Genomic DNA, 20,798 nt, shown 5'->3' on the forward strand with positions numbered 1-20,798 from the left:
CTTATTTAATCTTTCTCTGAGTGTTTAAACCAAGGTGAGCCTCATCTCACCGTTACTGAAGCCTTACACTTCCATCTTCTCTCTCATATTTTCATAGAATCATACCATCCCTACAGTGCAGAGAAGGCCATTCGATCCATCGGGTCTGCACTGACTCTCTGGCAGAGTATCTTACCCAAGCCCTATCCTCCACCCTCTTCCCGTAACCCTATGCATTTAGTATGGCATTCCAACTTAACTACACATCTTTGGACACTAAGGGGCAATTTAACATGGCTAATTCACTAACCTACACATCTTTGGACACTAAGGAACAATTTAGCATGGCCAATCCACCTAACCTGCACATCTTTGAACACTAAGGGGCAAATTAGCATGGCCAATCCCGCTAACCCACACATCTTTGGACACTAAGGAACAATTTAGCATGGCCAATCTACCTAACCCACACATCTTTGGACACTAAGGGGCAATTTAGCATGGCCAATCCACCTAACCTACACATCTTTGAACACTAAGGGGCAATTTAGCATGGCCAATCCCCCTAACCCGCACATCTTTGGACACTAAGGAACAATTCAGCATGGCCAATCCAGCTAACCCACACATCTTTGAACACTAAGGGGCAATTCAGCATGGCCAATCCACCTAACCTGCACATCTTTGGATACTAAGGGACAATTTAGCATGGCCAATCCACCTAACCTGCACATCTTTGGACACTAAGGGGCAATTTAGCATGGCCAATCCACGTAACCTGCACATCTTGGTACACTAAGGGGCAATTTAGCATGGCCAATCCACCTAACCTGGACATCTTTGAACACTAAGGGACAATTTAGCATGGCCAATCCACCTAACCTGCACATCTTGGTACACTAAGGGGCAATTTAGCATGGCCAATCCACCTAACCTGCACATCTTGGTACACTAAGGGGCAATTTAGCATGGCCAATCCACCTAACCTGCACATCTTTGGACACTAAGGGGCAATTTAGCATGGCCAATCCAGCTAACCCACACATCTTTGAACACTAAGGGGCAATTTAGCATGGCCAATCCACCTAACCTGCACATCTTTGGACACTAAGGGGCAATTTAGCGTGGCCAATCCACCTAACCTACATATTAAATTGTCCCTTAGTGTCCAAAGATGGGCAGGTTAGATGGATTGGCCACGCTAAATTGCCCCTAGTGTCAGGGGATTAGCAGGGTACATACATGGGGTTATGGGAATTGGGCCTGGGTAGGATTGTTGTCGGTATAGACTTAATGGGCCAAAAAGCCTCTTTCTGCATTTTAGGGATTCTATGATTATAAGTAACATGGTTAAAAATGATCCTCTTTCTTTTTAGCACTGCTGCCTCACTGTGCCAGGGACCCGGGTTCGATTCCCGGCCTTGGGTCACTGTCTGTGTGGAGTTTGCACGTTCTCCCCGTGTCTGCGTGGGTTTCCTCCCACAGTCGGAAACACGTGCTGGTTAGGGAGCATTGGCCGTGCTAAATTCTCCCTCAGTGTGCCCGAACAGGCGCTGGAGTGTGGCGACTCGGGGATTTTCACAGTAACTTCATCGCAGTGTTAATGTCAGCCCACTTGTGACTAATAAATGAGCTTTAAAACTTGAAACTGACAGATGTTCCAATGTTAATTCTTAATCTTGTTTACAGTAAACCACCTTTGAAATGGTACATTTCCCAGTAATCTGCACAGTTTGGAACAAGGTCTGGTTCAGCTCCTGATTGGTGTATATGTTTGTGAGTACGTATCAAACAGCTGTAGTTACATTACTGACCACTGGGGGCGTCACTGCCTGTCAGGCAGCCAATGGCAAGAATTTGGGGGTGGAACGGTTAAAGGCAGAATCGCTCGAACCCAATTTGGCAACATTCTTGGTATCTCCTGCCTTGTTTCTGCACAGTTAGCACTGCACTTACTTCTGCAACATCTCAAACAAGAGGCATCATTGTAAAAGCTCCGGGGAGGTGACAGGAGAAGTTAGGGAAGGGGGCGAAGCTGGAAGATGGCATCGAAGGAACATGCCGAGAGCCTGACCAAATACCTGAACTGCCCCATCTGCCTGGAGCTCTTTCGGCAGCCCGTGATTCTGGACTGTGGCCATAACTTCTGCCAGACCTGTATCAGCGTACACTGGGAGGCGACGGGGAGATACTGCTGCCCCGAGTGCCACAAAGTGTCGAGGGACAACAGCCTGAGGGTCAACCGGGCCCTGGCCAATCTGGCCGACAGGGTCAGGAACCTGCAACTGGCCCCTGCTAACAGCGGACACCCGGAACCCGCCAGCCAGGGGTGCCGGCAGTCCCCGGCAACGCCAGTGAAGCCCAAGAGTCCTGGCGTCAAACTGTACTGCAGTGAGCACCAGGAGGAGCTGAAACTCTTCTGCGAGACCGACAAGGAACTGATCTGTGTGATGTGCCTGGACGGGAGAGGAGGCCGCAGTCACAAGTTCCATGACTTCATGCTGATACACGAGGCAGTGGTGAAGTACAAGGTGAAACCGGGGTTATTTCAAGGCGGCCCAGTGGGTTAGCACCGCTGCCTCACGGCGCCAGGGACCCCGGGTTCGATTCCCGGCTCGGGTCGCCGTCTGTGCGGAGACTGCACATTGTCCCCGTGTCTGCGTGGGTTTCCTCCGGGCGCTCCGGTTTCCTCCCACAGTCTGAAAGACCTGCATTGGCCAGGCTAAATTCTCCCTCGGTGTACCCAAACAGGCGCCGGAGTGTGGCGACTAGGGGTTTTCACAGTAGCTTCATTGCAGCGTTAATGTCAACCTACTTGTGACACTAATAAGTAAACTTAAACTTTAATTCTGTCTCACAAATCAGAAAAACGGTAAGTTCTGGATAAACTCAATAGCTCTGGTTGTGGAGAGAGAGATACAGAGCTAAGACTTCCAGTCCAGTATGATTATATATCTTTATATCTGTGGCAGGGAGTGATTTCATTTGATATTCTATTGTCACATATTGGAATACAGTGAAAAGTATTGTTCTTGAGCGCTTTACAGACAAAGCATAATGTTCATAGAGTATATAGGGGAGAACGCAATGAGAGAGTGCAGAATGTAGTGTTACAGTCATAGCTTGGGTGTAGAAAAAGATCAACTTAGTGCGAGGTAGGTCCATTCAAAGGTCTGATGGCAGCAGGGAAGAAGCTGCTCTTGAGTCGGTTGGTACATGACCTCAGACTTTTGTATCTTTTTCCCGACAGAGAAAGGTGGAAGAGAGAATGTCCGGGGTGCGTGGGGTCCTTAATTATGCTGGCTGCTTTTCCGAGGCAGTGGGAAGTGTAGACAGAGTCAATGGATGGTTTGTGTGATGGACTGGACTTCATTCACGACCCTTTGTAGTTTCAAGCGGTCTCGGGCAGAGCAGGAGCCCATCCCAAGCTGTGATACAACCAGAAAGGATGCTTCCTATGGTGCATCTGTAAAAGTTGGTGAGAGTTGTGGCTGACCTGACAAATTTCCTTAGTCTTCTGAGAAAGTAGAGGCGTTGGTGGGGCTTTCGTAACTATAGCATCGGAGTGATTTTACCCTTTAGACAAAAACAGGCGCTTTGGGGGCAACCGCCCATTCCTCAACTCACCCAAAAATCAGGATTGGTCAACCCAACATCTCCATCTCCTGATGTTAAAGTTGTTCCCCAGTCCTGCCTGACTGAGCTTTTGTGGCGCAGTAGGTTAGCGTCCCTGCCTCTGAACCACATCATACTGGGATCGAGTCCTCCCTCAGGACTTGAGGGTTGAGGACCGCATGATTCCGCGAATTATTTCGTGCCTGGGATTTGGGCATCGCTGTCTGGTCCATCATTTATTGCCCATCTCGAAGTGCCCTCGATCTGTACAGGATTATTTCGGAGTTAACCATACTGCTGGGGTCTGGAGTCATGATGGCACAGTGATTAGCACTGCTGCCTCACCGCGCCAGCGCCGGGTTCGATTCCGGGTCACTGTCTGTGCAGAGACTGCACATTCTCCCTATGTCTACGTGGGTTTTCCTCCGGCTGCTCCGGTTTCCTCCCACAGAAAGATTTGCTGGTTAGGTGCATTAGGGGTGCTAAATTCTCTCTCAGCGTACCTGAACAGGAGCTGGGGTGTGCTGACTAGGGGATTTTCACAATAACTTCATTGCACTGTTAATGTAAGCCTACTTGTGACCCTAATAAATAAACCTTAAAAAAAAATGCCCCTCAATGGCCAAAGATGTGCAGGTTAAGATGGATTGGCCATGCTAAATTGGCCCTTACTGTCCAAAGATGTGTAGGTTAGGTAGATTGGCCATGCTAAATTCTCCCTCAGTGTACCCAAACAGGTGCTGGAGTGTGGCGACTTGGGGATTTTCACAGTAACTTCATTGCACTGTTAATGTAAGCCTACTTGTGACGCTAATAAATAAACCTTAAAAAAAATTGCCCCTCAGTGGCCAAAGATGTGCAGGTTGAGATGGATTGGCCATGCTAATTTGCCCCTTAGTTTCCAAAGAATGTGTAGGTCAGCTGTATTGGCCATTCTAAATGGCTCCTTAGTGTCCAAAGATGTGCAGGTTAGGTGGATTGGCCATGCTAAATTGCCCCTTAGTGCCCAAAGATGTGCAGGTTAGATGGATTGGCCATGCTAAATTGCCCCTTAGTGTCCAAAGATGTGCAGGTTAGGTGGATTGGCCATGCTAGATTGTTGCTTAGTGTCCAAAGATGTGCAAGTTAGGTGAATTGGCCATGCTAAATTGCCCCTTAGTGTCCAAATGTATGCAGATTAGGTGGATTGGCCATGCTAAATTGTCCCTTAGTGCCCAAAGATGTGTAGATTAGGTGGATTGGCCATGCTAAATTGCCCCTTAGTATCCAAAGATGTGCAGGTTAGGGTGGATTGGCCATGCTAAATTGCCTTTTTGTGTCCAAAAGAAGTCTAAATTAGATGGATTAGCCGAGGTAAATGTGTGAGGTTATGGGGATAGGGTTGGGGAAAGGGCCTGGATAAACTATTGTTTCAGAGGGAGATGTTCAGACTCGATAGAATTCTGCCCTGTTGGGATTCTCCTGTGTCAGACCGGGTAAGAACAACAGATTTCCTTCCCCCAAGGGACATTCATGAATCAGATGATAATACAGCCAAAAGGATTGAGTATCAATCTCTCAGCTTCTGGTGTACGCCAAGCGGTAAGGCTGGGAGAGATTCATGGCCAAATATGCGATGGAAAGAAAGTTGGGATTCTCGCCATAGCTGTCCAATAAAAGTGGCAACTCTTTGATTTGATTTGATATAATTTACATGTTTTAGTATGCAGTGAAGAGTATCATTTCTTTGCAGACAAAGCATACCATTCATAGAGAAGGAAAGGAGAGTGTGCAGAATGTAGTGTTACAGCCATAGCTAGGGTTCAGAGAAAGATCAACTTAACGTGAGGTTAGGTCCATTCAAAAGTCTGACGGCAGCAGGGAAGAAGCTGCTCTTGAGTCGTTTGGTGCATGATCTCAGACTTTTGTATCTTTTTCCCGATGGAAAAATGTGGAAGGATTATAGAATCCCTCCAGTGCAGAAGAAGGCCATTCAGCCCATTGAGTCTGCATTTAGCACAATCCCACCCAGGCCCTATTTCTGCAACCCTATATATTTACACTGCTAATCCCCTGATACTAAGGGAGAATTTAGCATAGCCAATCTGCCCAGCATGCGTAACTTTGGACTGTGGGAGAAAACTGGAGCACCCAGAGAAGAAAGTATGTCCGAGGAGCCTGGGGTCCTGGCTGCAGGAAGTGTAGACAGAGTCAACGGATTGGGCTACCTTTTGTAGTTCTTGTGGTCTTGGCCAGAGCAGGAGCTCTATTTGCTTTATTTGCAAAAGGATTTGTTTATTTGCGAAAGGATATATTGGCCTTGGAGGGAGTACAGAGAAGGTTCACCAGGCTGATACCAGAGATGAGGCGGTTATCTTATGAAGAGAGATTGAGTAGACTGGGCCTGTACTCATTAGAGTTTAGAAGGCTGAGGGGGGATCTTATAGAGACAAGATAATGAAAGGGAATGGATAGGGTAGAGGTAGAGAGATTCTTCCCGCTTAGAAAGGATAGCAGAACCAGAGGGCACAGCCTCAAGATAAGGGGGGGGGGTGGTTTAGAACAGAGTTGAGGAGGAACTTCTTCACTCAAAGGGTGGTGAATCTCTGGAATTCTCTGCCCGTTGAAGTGGGGGAGGCTGCCTCGCTAAATATATTTAAGTCACGGGTAGATAGGTTTCTGATAGACAAGGGAATTAAGGGTTATGGGGAGAAAGCTGGAAAATGGAACTGATCCACTTCAGATCAGCCACGATCTTATTGAATGGCGGGGCAGGCTCGAAGGGCTAGATGACCTACTCCTGCTCCTATTTCTGATAGACAAGGGAATTAAGGGGAGAAAGCGGGAATGTGGAACTGATCCACTTCAGATCAGCCATGATCTTATTGAATGGCGGGGCAGGCTCGAAGGGCTAGATGGCCTACTCCTGCTCCTATTTCTTATGTTCTTATTAGGAGCCATAGCAAGCTGAGCTGAGTGAATTGTACCCCAGCCGATATATTGTCTTGTTTTTCAACCTGGGCGTATGAATATTTCTTTTTAAAAACAAGTGCTTTTGACCCTAGGATAGACTGAAATCATCCTTGGATAAGCTAAGGCAGAAGATCACTCTTCTCGAAGTCAAGTTAAAGGAAAAGGAGAGCATTTCAGAAATCGGTGTAAGTTCCCTCCCACTTCTCTTGCTGTCTCTCCCTCACTGTCTGGTGTTCCAGCGTGGTAGATTTGACCGGTTTCCTTCATCTGTCCAACTGCAGGAGAAATCAACCAGCCTGCAGAACCTCATTTCCTCCGAGTTCGCCAAGATGCACCAGTTCCTCGACAGGAAGGAGGAGAGTTTGATTCGAGAGCTCAAGGATCACGAGGAGAACATTTCGGAGGTGATGGGGAAGAACCTGCAGGAGATAAGGAGTCACCTGGAGTCCATCCAGCTAAAGCTGTCACGGCTGCACTCACAAATGGACCAAAGGGAGCTGATCAACTTCTTGGAGGTACAAGGGGGGACGGGAAATGGGGAAATGTGTTATACTCAATCGTGCTCGATATTAAAATGTGCTTTGATCGCGCACAGACACCCATCTTGTGACACCAATCAGAAAAAAAACCCACGTCACAAAAGTAAGTGCGCCGTAGGAACCCACCGAGTCAAATTTCTGATTCTCCAAAGAGATTTGTGTTTGTATCCTGCTCTACGTTAATTTTGATTTGTTAATAAATGGGAAGTGGCAAGTTTTTACATTTATTTATTAGTGTTACAAGTACATTAACACAGCAATGAAGTTACTGTGAAAAATCCCCTAGTCGCCACACTCCGGCGCCTGTTCGGATGCACTGAGGGAGAATTTAGCACAGCCCCCGCACCCTAACCAGCACGTCTTTCGGACTGTGGGAGGAAACCGGAGCACCCGGAGGGAACCCACGCAGACATGGGGAGAATGTGCAGACTTTGCGCAGGCAGTAACCCAAGCCGGGAATCGAACCCGGGTCCCTGGCGCTGTGACACATGCAATGCTGACCACTGTGCCACCATGTCACCCCCAGTGCTGCTATTGTTGCTGAACTATAATCCAGAGCCCGAGGGTAATGTTCTGGGGACCCAGGTTCAAACCCCACTGCAGCAGATCATGAAATATCAATCAGGGACTGGAACTGGAAAGTCTATCGATGACCTTGGAAGGATTGCTGATTGTCATAAAAATCCATCTGGTTCACCAAATATAGGAAATAGGAGCAGGAGGAGGCCATTCAGCCCTTTGGACCTGCCCTTCATTCATTATGATCATGGCTGATCACCCATCTCTGGTCCCAAAATCAGCTGTGCTTACCCAGTCTGGCCTACATCTGACCTCCAAACCAGTAGCAATGTAGTTGGATCTCAACCGTCCCCTTAAGTAGAATCCCAACAACCCAGAATGAGGCCATTCAGCCCATCAGGTCTGTACTGACAGCAGTCCCATCTAGGCCCTATCCCCATAACCCTGCATATTTACCCCGCCATTCCCTACATATTCTGGATCACTAAGGGGCAATTTAGAATGGCCAGTCCACCTAACCTACACATCTTTGGACACTAAAAGGCAATTTAGCATGGCCAATCCACCTAACCTGCTCATCTTTGGACACTAAGAGGCAATTTAGCATGGCCAATCCACCTAACCTACACATCTTTGGACACTAAGAGGCAATTTAGCATGGCCAATCCACCTAACCTGCTCATCTTTGGACACTAAGAGGCAATTTAGCATGGCCAATCCACCTAACCTGCACATCTTTGGACACTAAGAAGCAATTTAACATGGCCAATCCACCTAACCTGCGCATCTTTGGACACTGAGAGGCAATTTAGCATGGCCAATCCACCTAACCTGCGCATCTTTGGACACTGAGAGGCAATTTAGCATGGCCAATCCACCTAACCTGAGCATCTTTGGACACTGAGAGGCAATTTAGCATGGCTAATCCACCTAACCTGCACATCTTTGGACACTAAGAGGCAATTTAGCATGGCTAATCCACCTAACCTGAGCATCTTTGGACACTGAGAGGCAATTTAGCATGGCCAATCCACCTAACCTGCACATCTTTGGACACTGAGAGGCAATTTAGCATGGCCAATCCACCTAACGTGCACATCTTTGAACTGTGGGAGGAAACCGGAGCACCCGGAGGAAACCCATGCAGTTACAGGGAGAATGTGCAGACTCCAGACAGACAGTGATCCATGCTGGGAATCAAACTCAGGTCCCCACCGCTGCGAATTACAGGGTGCAGGTGTCACTGGCTGGGCCAGCATCTGTTACCCATCCCTAACTGCCCCTTGAACTATAGCTTGGTAGCCCATCATTGGCAGCACGGTGGCACAGTGGTTAGCACTGCTGCTTCACAGTGCCAGGGACCCGGGTTCGATTCCCGCCTCGGGTCAATGTAAGTCCGGAGTCTGCATGTTCTCCCCATTTCTGTATGGATTTCCTCCGTGTGCTCAGGTTTCCTCCCACACTCCAAAGATGTGCAGGTTAGGGGGATTGGCCATGCTAAATTGCCCCTTAGTGTCCAAAGATGTGTAGGTTAGGTGGATTGGCCATGCTAAATTGCCCCTTAGCGTCCAAAGATGTGTAGGTTAGGTGGATTGGCCATGCTAAATTGCCCCTTAGTGTCCAAAGATGTGCAGGTTAGGTGGATTGGCCATGCTAAATTGCCCCGTAGTGTCCAAAGATGTAAAGGTTAGGTGGATTGGCCATGCTAAATTGCCCCTTAGTGTCCAAAGATGTATAGGTTAGGTAGTTTGGCCATGCTAAATTGTCCCTTAGTGTCCAAAGATGTATAGGTTAGGTGGATTGGCCATGCTAAATTGCCCCTTAGTTTCCAAAGATGTAAAGGTTAGGTGGATTGGCCATACTAAATTGACCCTTAGTTTCCAAAGATGTGCAGGTTAGGTGGATTGGCCATGCTAAATTGCCCCTTAGTTTCCAAAGATGTAAAGGTTAGGTGGATTGGCCTTGCTAAATTGACTCTTAGTGCCCAATGATGTACAGGTTTGGTGGATTGGCCATGCTAACTTGCCACTTAGTATCCAAAGATGTACAGGTTATGTGGATTGGCCTTGCTAAATTGACTCTTAGTGCCCAATGATGTACACGTTAGGGGGTTGGCCATGTTAAATCTGCAGAGTTACGGGGAAAGGGCAGGTGGGTGGGCCTGGGTAAGACACTCTTTTGGAGAGAAAGTGTAGACTCAATGGGCTTAATGGCTCCTTCTGCACGGTAGGAATTCTATGGATTATTCATCGTCAAGGTTACCTCTGCGGCATAGGAAGAGGAGGAGCTTTTGGAATCTGAGACCTCATATACCATTGTATTAGAATGTCTGGCCTACATCTGAAGTCCATTGGTACCCCTTGGAACACTTAGCCAACAGAAATCTATCAAACTCAAGACTTGTCTTGCCTCTTGAGGGGCAGAACTCCTGATTTCTGTATAAATTATCCACAAAAAGGTCTTGTTCCATATGCCTTTGTTCAGTTCGCCTGTAATGATACAATTGAGGTTTGGTTGTCCTGTTGCTGTTTCTCTTGCTGGATCTCTCTGTCTTCACCCGATTGTCAAAACCCGGCTAAGATGCCTCTTCTATTTTACCTTCAGGAAGAAGCTTGTGGACAAACGAGGTAATAGGAAGTTCTTCTCGAAATTCTATATCTAAACCAAAAAATATATGTACTCTTTAAGGTCACTTTGTAATACCAATTATTACGTGTTTACATTATCAGTGAAGATACTCATGGTATATTAACAAGTGGAAATCTTCCCCTGGGAATGTTCAAAGGACCTCTGCAATATACGATATGGAGACAGATGATCGAAACCATCTGCCCAGGTAAGAAGATATATTCTTGTGTCTGAACAATACTCAGGTGAAAAAAGCATTATTTGTTCACAGGATGTGGGTCTCATTAGCTGGACCAGCACTTATTGCCCCTCTCTAATTGCCCCTTGAACTGAGTGTCCCATTTCAGAGGGCAGTTGAGAGTCAACCTCATCACTGTGGTTCTGGAGTCACATGTAGGCCAGACCGGGTAAGGATGGCAGATTTCCTTCCCCAAACGACATCAATGAACCAGATGGGTTTTTACGACAAGAGGCAATGGTTTCATGGTCATCATTTATGGGTGGCACAGTAGGTAGCACTGCCCCTTCACAGCACCACGGATCTGGGTTTGATTACCAGCTTGGGTCACTGTCTGTGTGGAGTTTGCATGTTCTCCCTGTGGGTCTCCTCTGGGTGCTCCGGTTTCTTCTGACACTCCAAAGATGTGTAGGTTAGGTGGATTGGCCATGCTAAATTGTTCCTTAGTGTCCAAAGATGTGCAGGTTAGGGGGATTGGCCATGCTAAATTGCCCCTTAGTGTCCAAAGATGTGCAGGTTAGGAGGATTGGCCATGCTAAGTTGTTCCTTAGTGTCCAAAGATGTGCAGGCTAGGGGGATTGGCCATGCTAAATTGCCCCTTAGTGTCCAAAGATGTGCAGGTTAGGAGGATTGGCCATGCTAAGTTGTTCCTTAGTGTCCAAAGATGTGCAGGCTAGGGGGATTGGCCATGCTAAATTGTCCCTTAGTGTCCAAAGATGTGCAGGTTAGGAGGATTGGCCATGCTAAGTTGTTCCTTAGTGTCCAAAGATGTGCAGGCTAGGGGGATTGGCCATGCTAAATTGTCCCTTAGTGTCCAAAGATGTGTAGGTTAGGAGGATTGGCCATGCTAAATTGCCCCTTAGTGTCCAAAGATGTGCAGGTTAGGGGGATTGGCCATGCTAAGTTGTTCCTTAGTGTCCAAAGATGTGCAGGTTAGGGGGATTGGCCATGCTAAATTGCCCCTTAGTGTCCAAAGATGTGTAGGTTAGGAGGATTGGCCATACTGAACTGTCCCTTAGTGTTCAGAGATGCGCAGGTTAAGTTGATTGCCCGTGGCAATTTGTCCCATCATGTCAGGAGAATTAGCAGGGTAAATATGTGGGGTTACGGGGAAAGGACCTGGGTGGGATTGTTGTCAGTACAGGCTTGATGGGCTGAATGGCCTCCTTCTGCACTGTAGGGATTCTATGATTCTATTCTATAATTAGACTTTTGGTTCCCGATTTTTATTGAATTTAAATTTTACTTTCTGCCGTGCTTGTATTTGAACCCTGAGCCTCTGGATTACTGTCCGGTGACAATACGGCTTTGCCATTTCTCCTCCTGATAGACAATAAGTTGCTGCCCACAGACTGGAGACGTTTGCTTGGTTAACGGTGGGACAAAATCCTCAGACTTTTAAACAGATGTTTTAAGGTGTCACCCAGCTTTAGCCCTGACCTTGCCGTTGGTCTAATCATTCTAGAAGCTTCCAGGTTCTATATCAGCACGGCAGCCAAAAATTGGGCAGATTCTATAACAGGTTAGGACGACCCACACATTTTCAGTCCGAAAGACACGCTGGTTAGAATCCACGGAATCTCTACAGTGCAGAAAGAGGCCATTCGGCCCATCGAGCCTACACCGACCACAATCCCACATCGGCCCTATCCCCATAACCCCATACATTTTACCCCGTTAATCCCCCCTGACACTAAGGGGCAATTTAGCATGGCCAATACCCCTAACCCGCACATCTTTGGACTGTGGGAGGAAACCAGAGCACCCAGAGGAAACCCACGCAGACACGGGGAGAACGTGCAAACTCCACACAGACAGTGACCCGAGGTTGGAATTGAACCCGGGTCCCTGGCGCTGTGAGGCAGCAGAGCTAACCGCTGTGCATAGCTTGGCCGTGCTAAATCCTTCCTCAGTGTACCCAGACAAATACCAGAGCGAGGATATTTGGAGATCTTCACAGTAACTTCATTGCAGCGTCAATGTGAGCATACTTGCAAATAAAACTTTAAACTGTTGCTTTTCTTTCAGAAGTTTTAATCCTCAAGGTTGGACAGGGGTTAATTAGCGCAATGGACAGGAAATTTTTCTCTTGCCCTACGATACACTGTAAATGCATGCACTTTAATAACGTAATGTCCTAAACAGTTACCAAGCTGATTAAAAACGAACATTGTATACTTCCTGTACAAAATGTGCTTGTGATGCATCTGTGACCAAAACAAAGTAATTTTAGCCTGGTGCAGCTATATACACCCATTGTTGATCTTTGCAGTTGCATAGATACGGAACTGTCCTTGCATCAGTCAGACTGATAAGGTTTGCTCAGTGTGTTTCTTCAATGTGCTCTCAGTAATAATAACATCCTCCTCTGTTACGAGGCTACCTCATTGCGGATTGCTCCAGTAAAGCACTGGACGATCTAGAATCATAGAAACCCTACACTACAGAAAGAGGCCATTCGACCCACCGAGTCCACCCCGACCACAATCCCACCCAGCCCATGTCCCCATATCCCTACATATTTACCCACTAACCTACCCATCTCAGGACACTAAGGGGCAATTTTTTAGCCCGGCCAATCAACCTAACCCGCACATCTTTGGACTGTGGGAGGAAACCGGAGGAAACCCACGCAGACACGGGGAGAATGTGCAAACTCCACACGGTGACCCAAGCCAGGAATCGAACCCAGGTCCCCGGAGCTGTGAAGCAGCAGTGCTAACCCACTGTGCTACCACACCGCTTTCCCTGGGAGAAAGTTGCAACGCACAACACAACAGAATAATTTGAAGAGTCATGGCTCACGGATTAAAAGGGGCAGCAGCAGTAACAGGGATAGAAAATTGGCCGAATAATAGGAAGTAGAGAGTCACGCACAGTGGATATTTTTCAGGCTGGAGGGACTATTCATAGAATATCGTCGAATGCTACAGTGCAGAAAGAGGTCATTCAGCCCATCGAGTCTGCACTGACCACCCAGGCCCCATCCATACATTTACCCTAGCTAATCCCCCTGACACTAAGGGGCAATTTAGCAAGGCCAATCCACCTAACCTACACATCTTTGGACACAAAGGGGTAATTTAGCATGGCCAATCCACCTAACCTACACATCTTTGGACACAAAGGGGTAATTTAGCATGGCCAATCCACCTAACCTACACATCTTTGGACACTAAGGGACAATTTAGCATGGCCAATCTACCTAACCTACACATCTTTGGACACTAAGAGGCAATTTAGCATGGCCAATCCACCTAACCTACACATCTTTGGACACTAAGGGATAATATAGCATGGCCAATCCACCTAACCTACACATCTTTGGACACTAAGGGATAATATAGCATGGCCAATCCACCTAACCTACACATCTTTGGACACTAAGGGATAATATAGCATGGCCAATCCACCTAACCTACACATCTTTGGACACTAAGGGATAATATAGCATGGCCAATCCACCTAACCTACACATCTTTGGACACTAAGGGACAATTTAGCATGGCCAATCTACCTAACCTACACATCTTCCAGGTTCATCCAGGGCTTCCAGGATGGAGGGCATGCTCTCACTGACCTCTTGCTCAAAACGGGTGTAGAATGCATTGAGCTCATCAGGGAGGGGTGCATTGGAGTTGGCGATTTTACCTGCCTTCATCTTGAAGCCAGTTATGTCTTGCTGTCCTTGCCATAGTCGGCCGGGGATCGGTGTAGCTGGCCTGGGACTGTAGCTTGGTCTGGTATTGTCTTTTGGCATCTTTGATGGATCTCCTTAGATTGTATCTGGCTTCCCGAGCTTTATTAATAGGGGAGTACCAGCACAAAGAAGTTATACTGAACTTGTACACTAGTTGGACCTCAGCTGGAGTATTATATACAAGCCACACAATGTGAACCCATTGGAGAGAGTGGAGAAGAGGTTTATAAGAATGGTTCCAGGAGTGAGAAACTCCAATCATGAGGATAGATTGGAGAGGTTGGGGCTGTTCTCCTTGGAGAGAAGATGGCTAAGAGGAAATGTAATAGAAATGTTCAAAATCATGAGGCGGGGGGTTGAACAAAGTAGAGAGGGAGAAACTGTTCTCAGTTGTAGTCTCAAAGACTGGCCAATCCATTCAACCTGCACATCACTGAACACTAAGGGGCAATTTAACATGGTCAATTCACCGAACTTCACATCTTAAGACTATGGGAGGAAACCGGAGCACTCAGAGGAAACCCATGTGGATACGGGGAGAATGTGCAATGAGGGATGGATAATACATGCTGGCCCAGTCACCGATGCCCACACCTCATGGAAGAATATTTTAAACGGTGATTCTCGGGGCTGAAACTTCACTGCTTAATGAACCTGATTTACAGTCTAGGCGTTTATACTTCCCTTTGAGTTAGTAAAGAAAATTGAACACATTGTAAAGCAGGCTTGTGAATCCCTAATGTCCAATCTCTCATTCACCTGGCGATAAAAAGTATCAGTTTCAGGCTCAATCTTTCTTCATTCCTGTAATCTCTAATTGGTGACTTCCAACACGTAGAAATAATGTTTACTTACTGCTCCAATCTGAAAATCTGCCAGTTTTTAAATAGATTTCTCCCTACAATCTCCCCAGGACCTTTTGAACGCTCCTTGAATTAGATCACATTGTGTGGAGTTACTCCCCTCTCTCTGACAACTCACAGTCCTGCTGATTGGAGGAAGATGCAGACTGGGACTTTTTTCTGAAATCAATAGTGAATTTTGGAATAAAACAGAAAGACAAAGTGCTGCAAAGGTTCGATGGATGTGGCAGCATCGGTGGCAAGAGGGAGTGGGAAAGATAGTAAGGTGTAAAACTCTCATTAATACTCCCATTACCAATCACTTTCCCTCCCTGCACCGAGCTGCTAGCTTGACAGGCACCATCCACACCAGAATGACTCTCCTGTTCTTACCGTCAGACACCGGCCTGTTTGGAAGGATTTAAGAACATAAGCACATAAGAAATAGGAGCAGGAGTAGGCCATCTAGCCCTTCGAGCCTGCCCCGCCATTCAATAAGATCACAGCTGATCTGTCGTGGCTCAGTTCCACATTCCCGCCCTCTCCCCATAACCCTTAATCCCCTCTCTTATCAAAAACCCATCAACCCGCGTCTTAAAAATATTTAGCGAGGCAGCCTCCACCACTTCAACGGGCAGAGAATTCCAGAGATTCACCACCCTTTGAGTGAAGAAGTTCCTCCTCAACTCCGTTCTAAACCGCCCCCCCCCCACTTTATCTTGAGGCTGTGCCCCCTAGTCCTACTGTCTTTTTTGAGCAGGAAGAGTCTCTCCACCTCTATCCTATCCGTCCCATTCATCATCTTATACGTCTCAATGAGATCTCCCCTCATTCTTCTAAACTCTAACGAGTACAAGCCTAGTTTATTCAGCCTCTCCTCATAGCTCAACCCCCTCAACTCCGGTATCAGCTTTACAGGTTGACACTCAACCTGTTTGACCACGTTATGATTGCGGGGTTGGGACTTGAACTCGGAGCTTCTAGCTCAGAGGCAGGGACACTACCCACTGTGCCACATGGCTTCCTCATTCCCGTTTGTTCAATGATATCTTTGTCATGTAACCTCGCCGCCCTCTAACCTATCCCTGACCTTCTCTTTCACCCCCGAATCACCAGCAGAAACCCCGTCACATTTCTACTTGTCCCCAGTTCCAAAAGGGGAGCCTTGTCGGGTTTAAAATATTGGGCGGGATTTCACGGCTTCTCTCGGGCAAATCTGGAAATTTCCACCCAAGGTCAATGGAAGTTTCCGTCATCGGATTCTCGGCTGCTCCGATTCCATGGTGGAAGAGGTGGTCGGGTTCCAAACGTTAATTCTACTTTTTCTCTCCTCTGTTTTGTTCATTTCAGATCTCCAGCATTCGCAGTATTTTGCTTTCGTTCTGGAATAGTAGAGAATAAGTAAATATGATCAATAAGCTTACACTGAAGAGATCTAAAGCGGTGATTTAGTCTAATATGTTGCTCTCAGTTGTAGTCTCTGAGACTGACTGTGGAGCTGGCTTATTCCAACTCACTGGGCGGGATTTCCGCCCAAAAACCAGAAAATCCCTCCCAAAATCAACGGATCTTTGCATTGTCCGCACCCCCCACCCCTCTGCTAAATTTCCCATGGCCCGCGGGACAGGAAAACACCTCCCCATTGGGTTTAAGCCTGTTACTCGTAAGGGCCTCCGAAATTAGAACTCTTTAGAATTCACAGCCGCGATTCTCCCGGAAGTGCTGACCTGGCGGGAAAGCTGTTCTAGATCCTGACTGTTCTGTCAGTTCAGCTTCTCACCTGGATCTCCGCACTCTGTGCGTTGCAGAGGTCCGAGTCGTAAATCTCATTAAAAAACCCCAGGCGAGGGAGTCCTCTTCACACTGGAGCCTGCAACTCTGCGCTCGCGCAGTGCCCCCGATCTATCAGACACCCCGTTTGCTGGCCGACCCGGGACCCCCACAGTGCTGCCCCTCCTGCCCCCCCCATAGCCTGATTGCTGCCCCCCACAATTCCCGGGCCAGTCCTGACCCCCCCCCCAATCCAGAATGCCCCAAAGTCCAGTACAATCCCCCCAGCAGTGATGATCTCCCCCATCCCCTCACCCTGGCAAACCTCCCCACAACTTCTCCCTAGGGTCAGGTTCCACTGCGCCCCCCCCCCCACCCACTGCCTGATGCCTGATAGGCAGTGTCCAGGTGCCCCCCCCCGCGGATGGGCACTTTGCCCCTTGGCAGTGCCAGGGACACAGGCTGGCACTGCCAGGGTACCCATGCCAAGGGGGCACCATCCCCCGCTGCCCGACCCCCTGAGCGGCCCCAATTGCCCCCCCCCTTCATTCCGACGGGGCCTCCCGCCAGTTCCCCGAACATGAGGATCTACTCTACACCCCACCGGGATGGGTGATCCAGTCGGGACTGGTAAGTTCCCAGTAATCACATTCAAACTGCATTGAAAACATATTAAAAACAGATTCAAATGATTTCCCTGCCTTCCCCACCAGCGGCGTGGTTTGACTGGCGACTGTTCTCTGGCTCTGGGAGAGGCTTATGCATGCCCGGTGCACACGGAAATCCTGGGACAAGGCCGGCGACTCCCACTGTGACCCGATAGAAAAGTTGTGTGTCAAAATGGGAGAATCGAGGCCCACATTCCATTCCAATCTCAAAAGCTTTGCTTTAAAGAACACTGCATTGAAACAAACGGAACTGGGGCCAGAAGAGGCAATGGCCTCATGGTATTGTCACTAGACTGGTGATCCAGAGGCCCAGGGTAATGCTTTGGGGACCCGGGTTCGAATCCCATCACGGCAGATGGTGAAATTTGAATTTAATAAAGGCCTAGAATTAAATTAATGGTCGGAAAAATCCATCTGATTGACTAACGTTCTTTAGGGAAGGAAATCTGCCGTCCTTACCCGGTCTGGCCTACATGTGACTCCAGGGCCACGGCCATTGTCATCAGGGGTGGGTAATAAATGCTGGCCCAGCAAGCGGTGCCCACATCTCACAAATAAGTGAAAAGAAACACCCCACAGCAATGAGGCTGAATCTGAAGTGGTTGAACGAGCCACTCAGCTCAGGGGGCAATAAGGGATGGGTAATAAATCGGTAGGCCAGCCAGCAATGCCCACATCCTGTAAGTTAACTTAAAAAGACTAAAGGTTTGATTCTGGGATTCACAGAATCGCCACACTGTAGAAGGAGGCCATTCGGCCCATTGAGTCTGCACTGACATCAATCCCAGGCCTTATCCCTGTAATCCCACACGCTTGCCCCACTAATCCCTCTAAGCTACGCATCCCAGGACACTAAGGGGCAATTTAGCATGGCCAATGCAACTAAAGCACATATTTTCGGACTGTGGGGGGGGGACACTGGGAGGAAACCCACGCAGACACGGGGAGAATGTGCAAGCTCCACACAGACCCAAGCTGGGAATCGAACCCGGGTTCCTGGCTCTGTGAGGCTGCAGTGCTAACCACTGTGCCGCCGTGTCGCCCGTACGATGAGCTCTAACCTTTCTGTGATTAAGTAATTCACGTGTCAGTCTCTCGCTCTCTCGATTCCAGCTCCCAGATGCCTGACTCTGGATCCAAACACAGCGCATTCCTGGCTGATCCTCTCCGATGACCTGACCAGCGTGAGATACGGAGACCGAGGGCAGCTGCTTCCCGAGACGCCGGAGAGGTTCTACCCGTGCGTGTGCGTCCTGGCCTCCGAGGGGTTCATGTCGGGGAAGCACTACTGGGAGGTGGAGGTGGGGGAGAGCACCGAATGGGACCTGGGGGTGGTGGCAGAGTCTATCAACAGGAAGGGGGACATCACGGCCACGCCGGAGGCCGGCTACTGGATCGTGTGGCTGAGGAGGAGCGAGTACAAAGCAGGAACGCTGCCGCGCACCATCCTGACCATCAGCATCAAGCCCCGCAAGATCGGGGTCTACTTGGACTACGAAGAGGGGCAAGTGTCGTTTTACAATGCGGACAACATGCTCCACCTCCACACTTTCAACGACATCTTCACGGAACGCCTTTATCCCTTCTTCAGTCCCTGCTTGAACAGTCAGGGAGAGAACTCCCAACCGCTAAAGATCTGCACCGTCAAAGGTCATTAATCAGCACACACCGCACTTCTCCTCCTTCCCCTTTCTGTTCAAACGCTGCCCTTAAATTCTTATCGCCCGATGGACAGCTGAAGGACTAACCTCCAGAATGGAAAGACAGCGATAAGAATGGGAAGTGGAAATACTGGTCTGAACTGTTTCTTATTCCCCCGCTTTGCCTGACAAAACATGCTGGCACAGTGGGTTAGCGCTGCTGCCTCACAGCGCCAGGGATCCGGGTTCAATTCCCGGATTGGGTCACTGCCTGTGTGGAGTTTGCACGTCCCCGTCCCCCCCATGTCTGCGTGTGTTTTCTCCAAAGGTGTGCAGGTTAGATGGATTGGCCATGTTAAATTGTCCCTTAGTGTCCAAAGATGTGTAGGTTAGGTGGATTGGCCATGTTAAATTGTCCCTTAGTGTCCAAAGATGTGTAGGTTAGGTGGATTGGCCATGCTAAATTGTCCCTTAGTGTCCAAAGATGTGCAGGTTAGGTGGATTGGCCATGCTAAATTGTCCCTTAGTGTCCAAAGATGTGCAGGTTAGGTGGATTGGCCATGCTAAATTGTCCCTTAGTGTCCAAAGATGTGCAGGTTAGATGGATTGGCCATGTTAAATTGTCCCTTAGTGTCCAAAGATGTGTAGGTTAGGTGGATTGGCCATGCTAAATTGTCCCTTAGTGTCCAAAGATGTGCAGGTTAGGTGGATTGGCCATGCTAAATTGTCCCTTAGTGTCCAAAGATGTGTAGGTTAGGTGGATTGGCCATGCTAAATTGTCCCTTAGTGTCCAAAGATGTGTAGGTTAGGTGGATTGGCCATGCTAAATTGTCCCTTAGTGTCCAAAGATTAGGTGGATTGGCCATGCTAAATTGCCCCTTAGTGTGCAAAGATGTGTAGGTTTGGTGGATTGGCCGTGCTAAATAGCCCCTTAGTGTCCAAAGATGTGCAGATTAGGTGGATTGGCCATGCTAAATGGCCCCTTAGTGTCCAAAGATGTGCAGATTAGATGGATTGGCCATGCTAAATTGTCCCTTAGTGTCCAAAGATGTGTAGGTTAGGTGGATTGGCCATGCCAAATTGCCCCTTAGAGTCCAAAGATGTGCAGGTTAGATGGATTGGCCATGCTAAATTGTCCCTTAGTGTCCAAAGATGTGCAGGTTAGGTGGATTGGCCATGCTAAATTGTCCCTTAGTGTCCAAAGATGTGCAGGTTAGGTGGATTGGCCATGCTAAATTGCCCCTTAGTGTCCAAAGATGTGCAGGTCAGGGGGATTGGCCATGCTAAGCTGCCCCTTAGTGTCCAAAGATGTGCAGGTTAGGTGGATTGGCCATGCTAAATTGCCCCTTAGTGTCCAAAGATGTGCAGGTTAGGTGGATTGGCCATGCTAAATTGCCCCTTAGTGTCCAAAGATGTGCAGATTAGATGGATTGGCCATGCTAAATTGTCCCTTAGTGTCCAAAGATGTGCAGGTCAGGTGGATTGGCCATGCTAAATTGTCCCTTTGTGTCCAAAGATGTGCGGGTTAGGTGGATTGGCCGTGCTGAATTGTCCCTTAGTGTCCAAAGATGTGCAGCTTAGGTGGATTGGCCGTGCTGAATTGTCCCTTAGTGTCCAAAGATTAGGTGGATTGGCCATGCTAAATTATCCGTTTTAATTATCCCTTTTTAATGTCGGGGGATTGACAGGGTAAATACATGGGGATGGG

The 20,798-nt window shown here is 48.2% G+C and overlaps 1 protein-coding gene across 1 annotated transcript; it reads left to right on the forward strand.

The window, feature by feature from the left end:
* Positions 1 to 2,021: 2,021 nt before the first annotated feature.
* LOC145337292 (zinc-binding protein A33-like) lies at positions 2,022 to 19,108 on the forward strand. The gene is made up of 6 exons (XM_080182084.1): positions 2,022 to 2,510; positions 6,639 to 6,731; positions 6,828 to 7,061; positions 10,209 to 10,231; positions 10,334 to 10,440; positions 18,564 to 19,108. The coding sequence occupies exons 1-6, from the start codon at positions 2,022 to 2,024 to the stop codon at positions 19,106 to 19,108; spliced, it is 1,491 nt and encodes a 496-aa protein (XP_080038210.1).
* The last annotated feature ends 1,690 nt before the right edge of the window (positions 19,109 to 20,798 follow it).

Source organism: Carcharhinus amblyrhynchos, unplaced genomic scaffold, assembly GCF_965287045.1.
Source record: "Carcharhinus amblyrhynchos unplaced genomic scaffold, sCarAmb.v2.hapA scaffold_45, whole genome shotgun sequence".
NCBI lineage: Eukaryota > Metazoa > Chordata > Chondrichthyes > Carcharhiniformes > Carcharhinidae > Carcharhinus > Carcharhinus amblyrhynchos.

Excerpts from the sequence above, each read along its gene's own strand:
- LOC145337292 (XM_080182084.1), top strand. The coding sequence starts at position 2,022 with ATGGCATCGAAGGAACATGCCGAGAGCCTGACCAAATACCTGAACTGC. Across the intron at positions 7,062-10,208 it reads AGCTGATCAACTTCTTGGAG|GAAGAAGCTTGTGGACAAAC; the intron begins GTACAAGGGGGG and ends TTTTACCTTCAG. Across the intron at positions 10,232-10,333 it reads GAAGCTTGTGGACAAACGAG|TGAAGATACTCATGGTATAT; the intron begins GTAATAGGAAGT and ends TTACATTATCAG.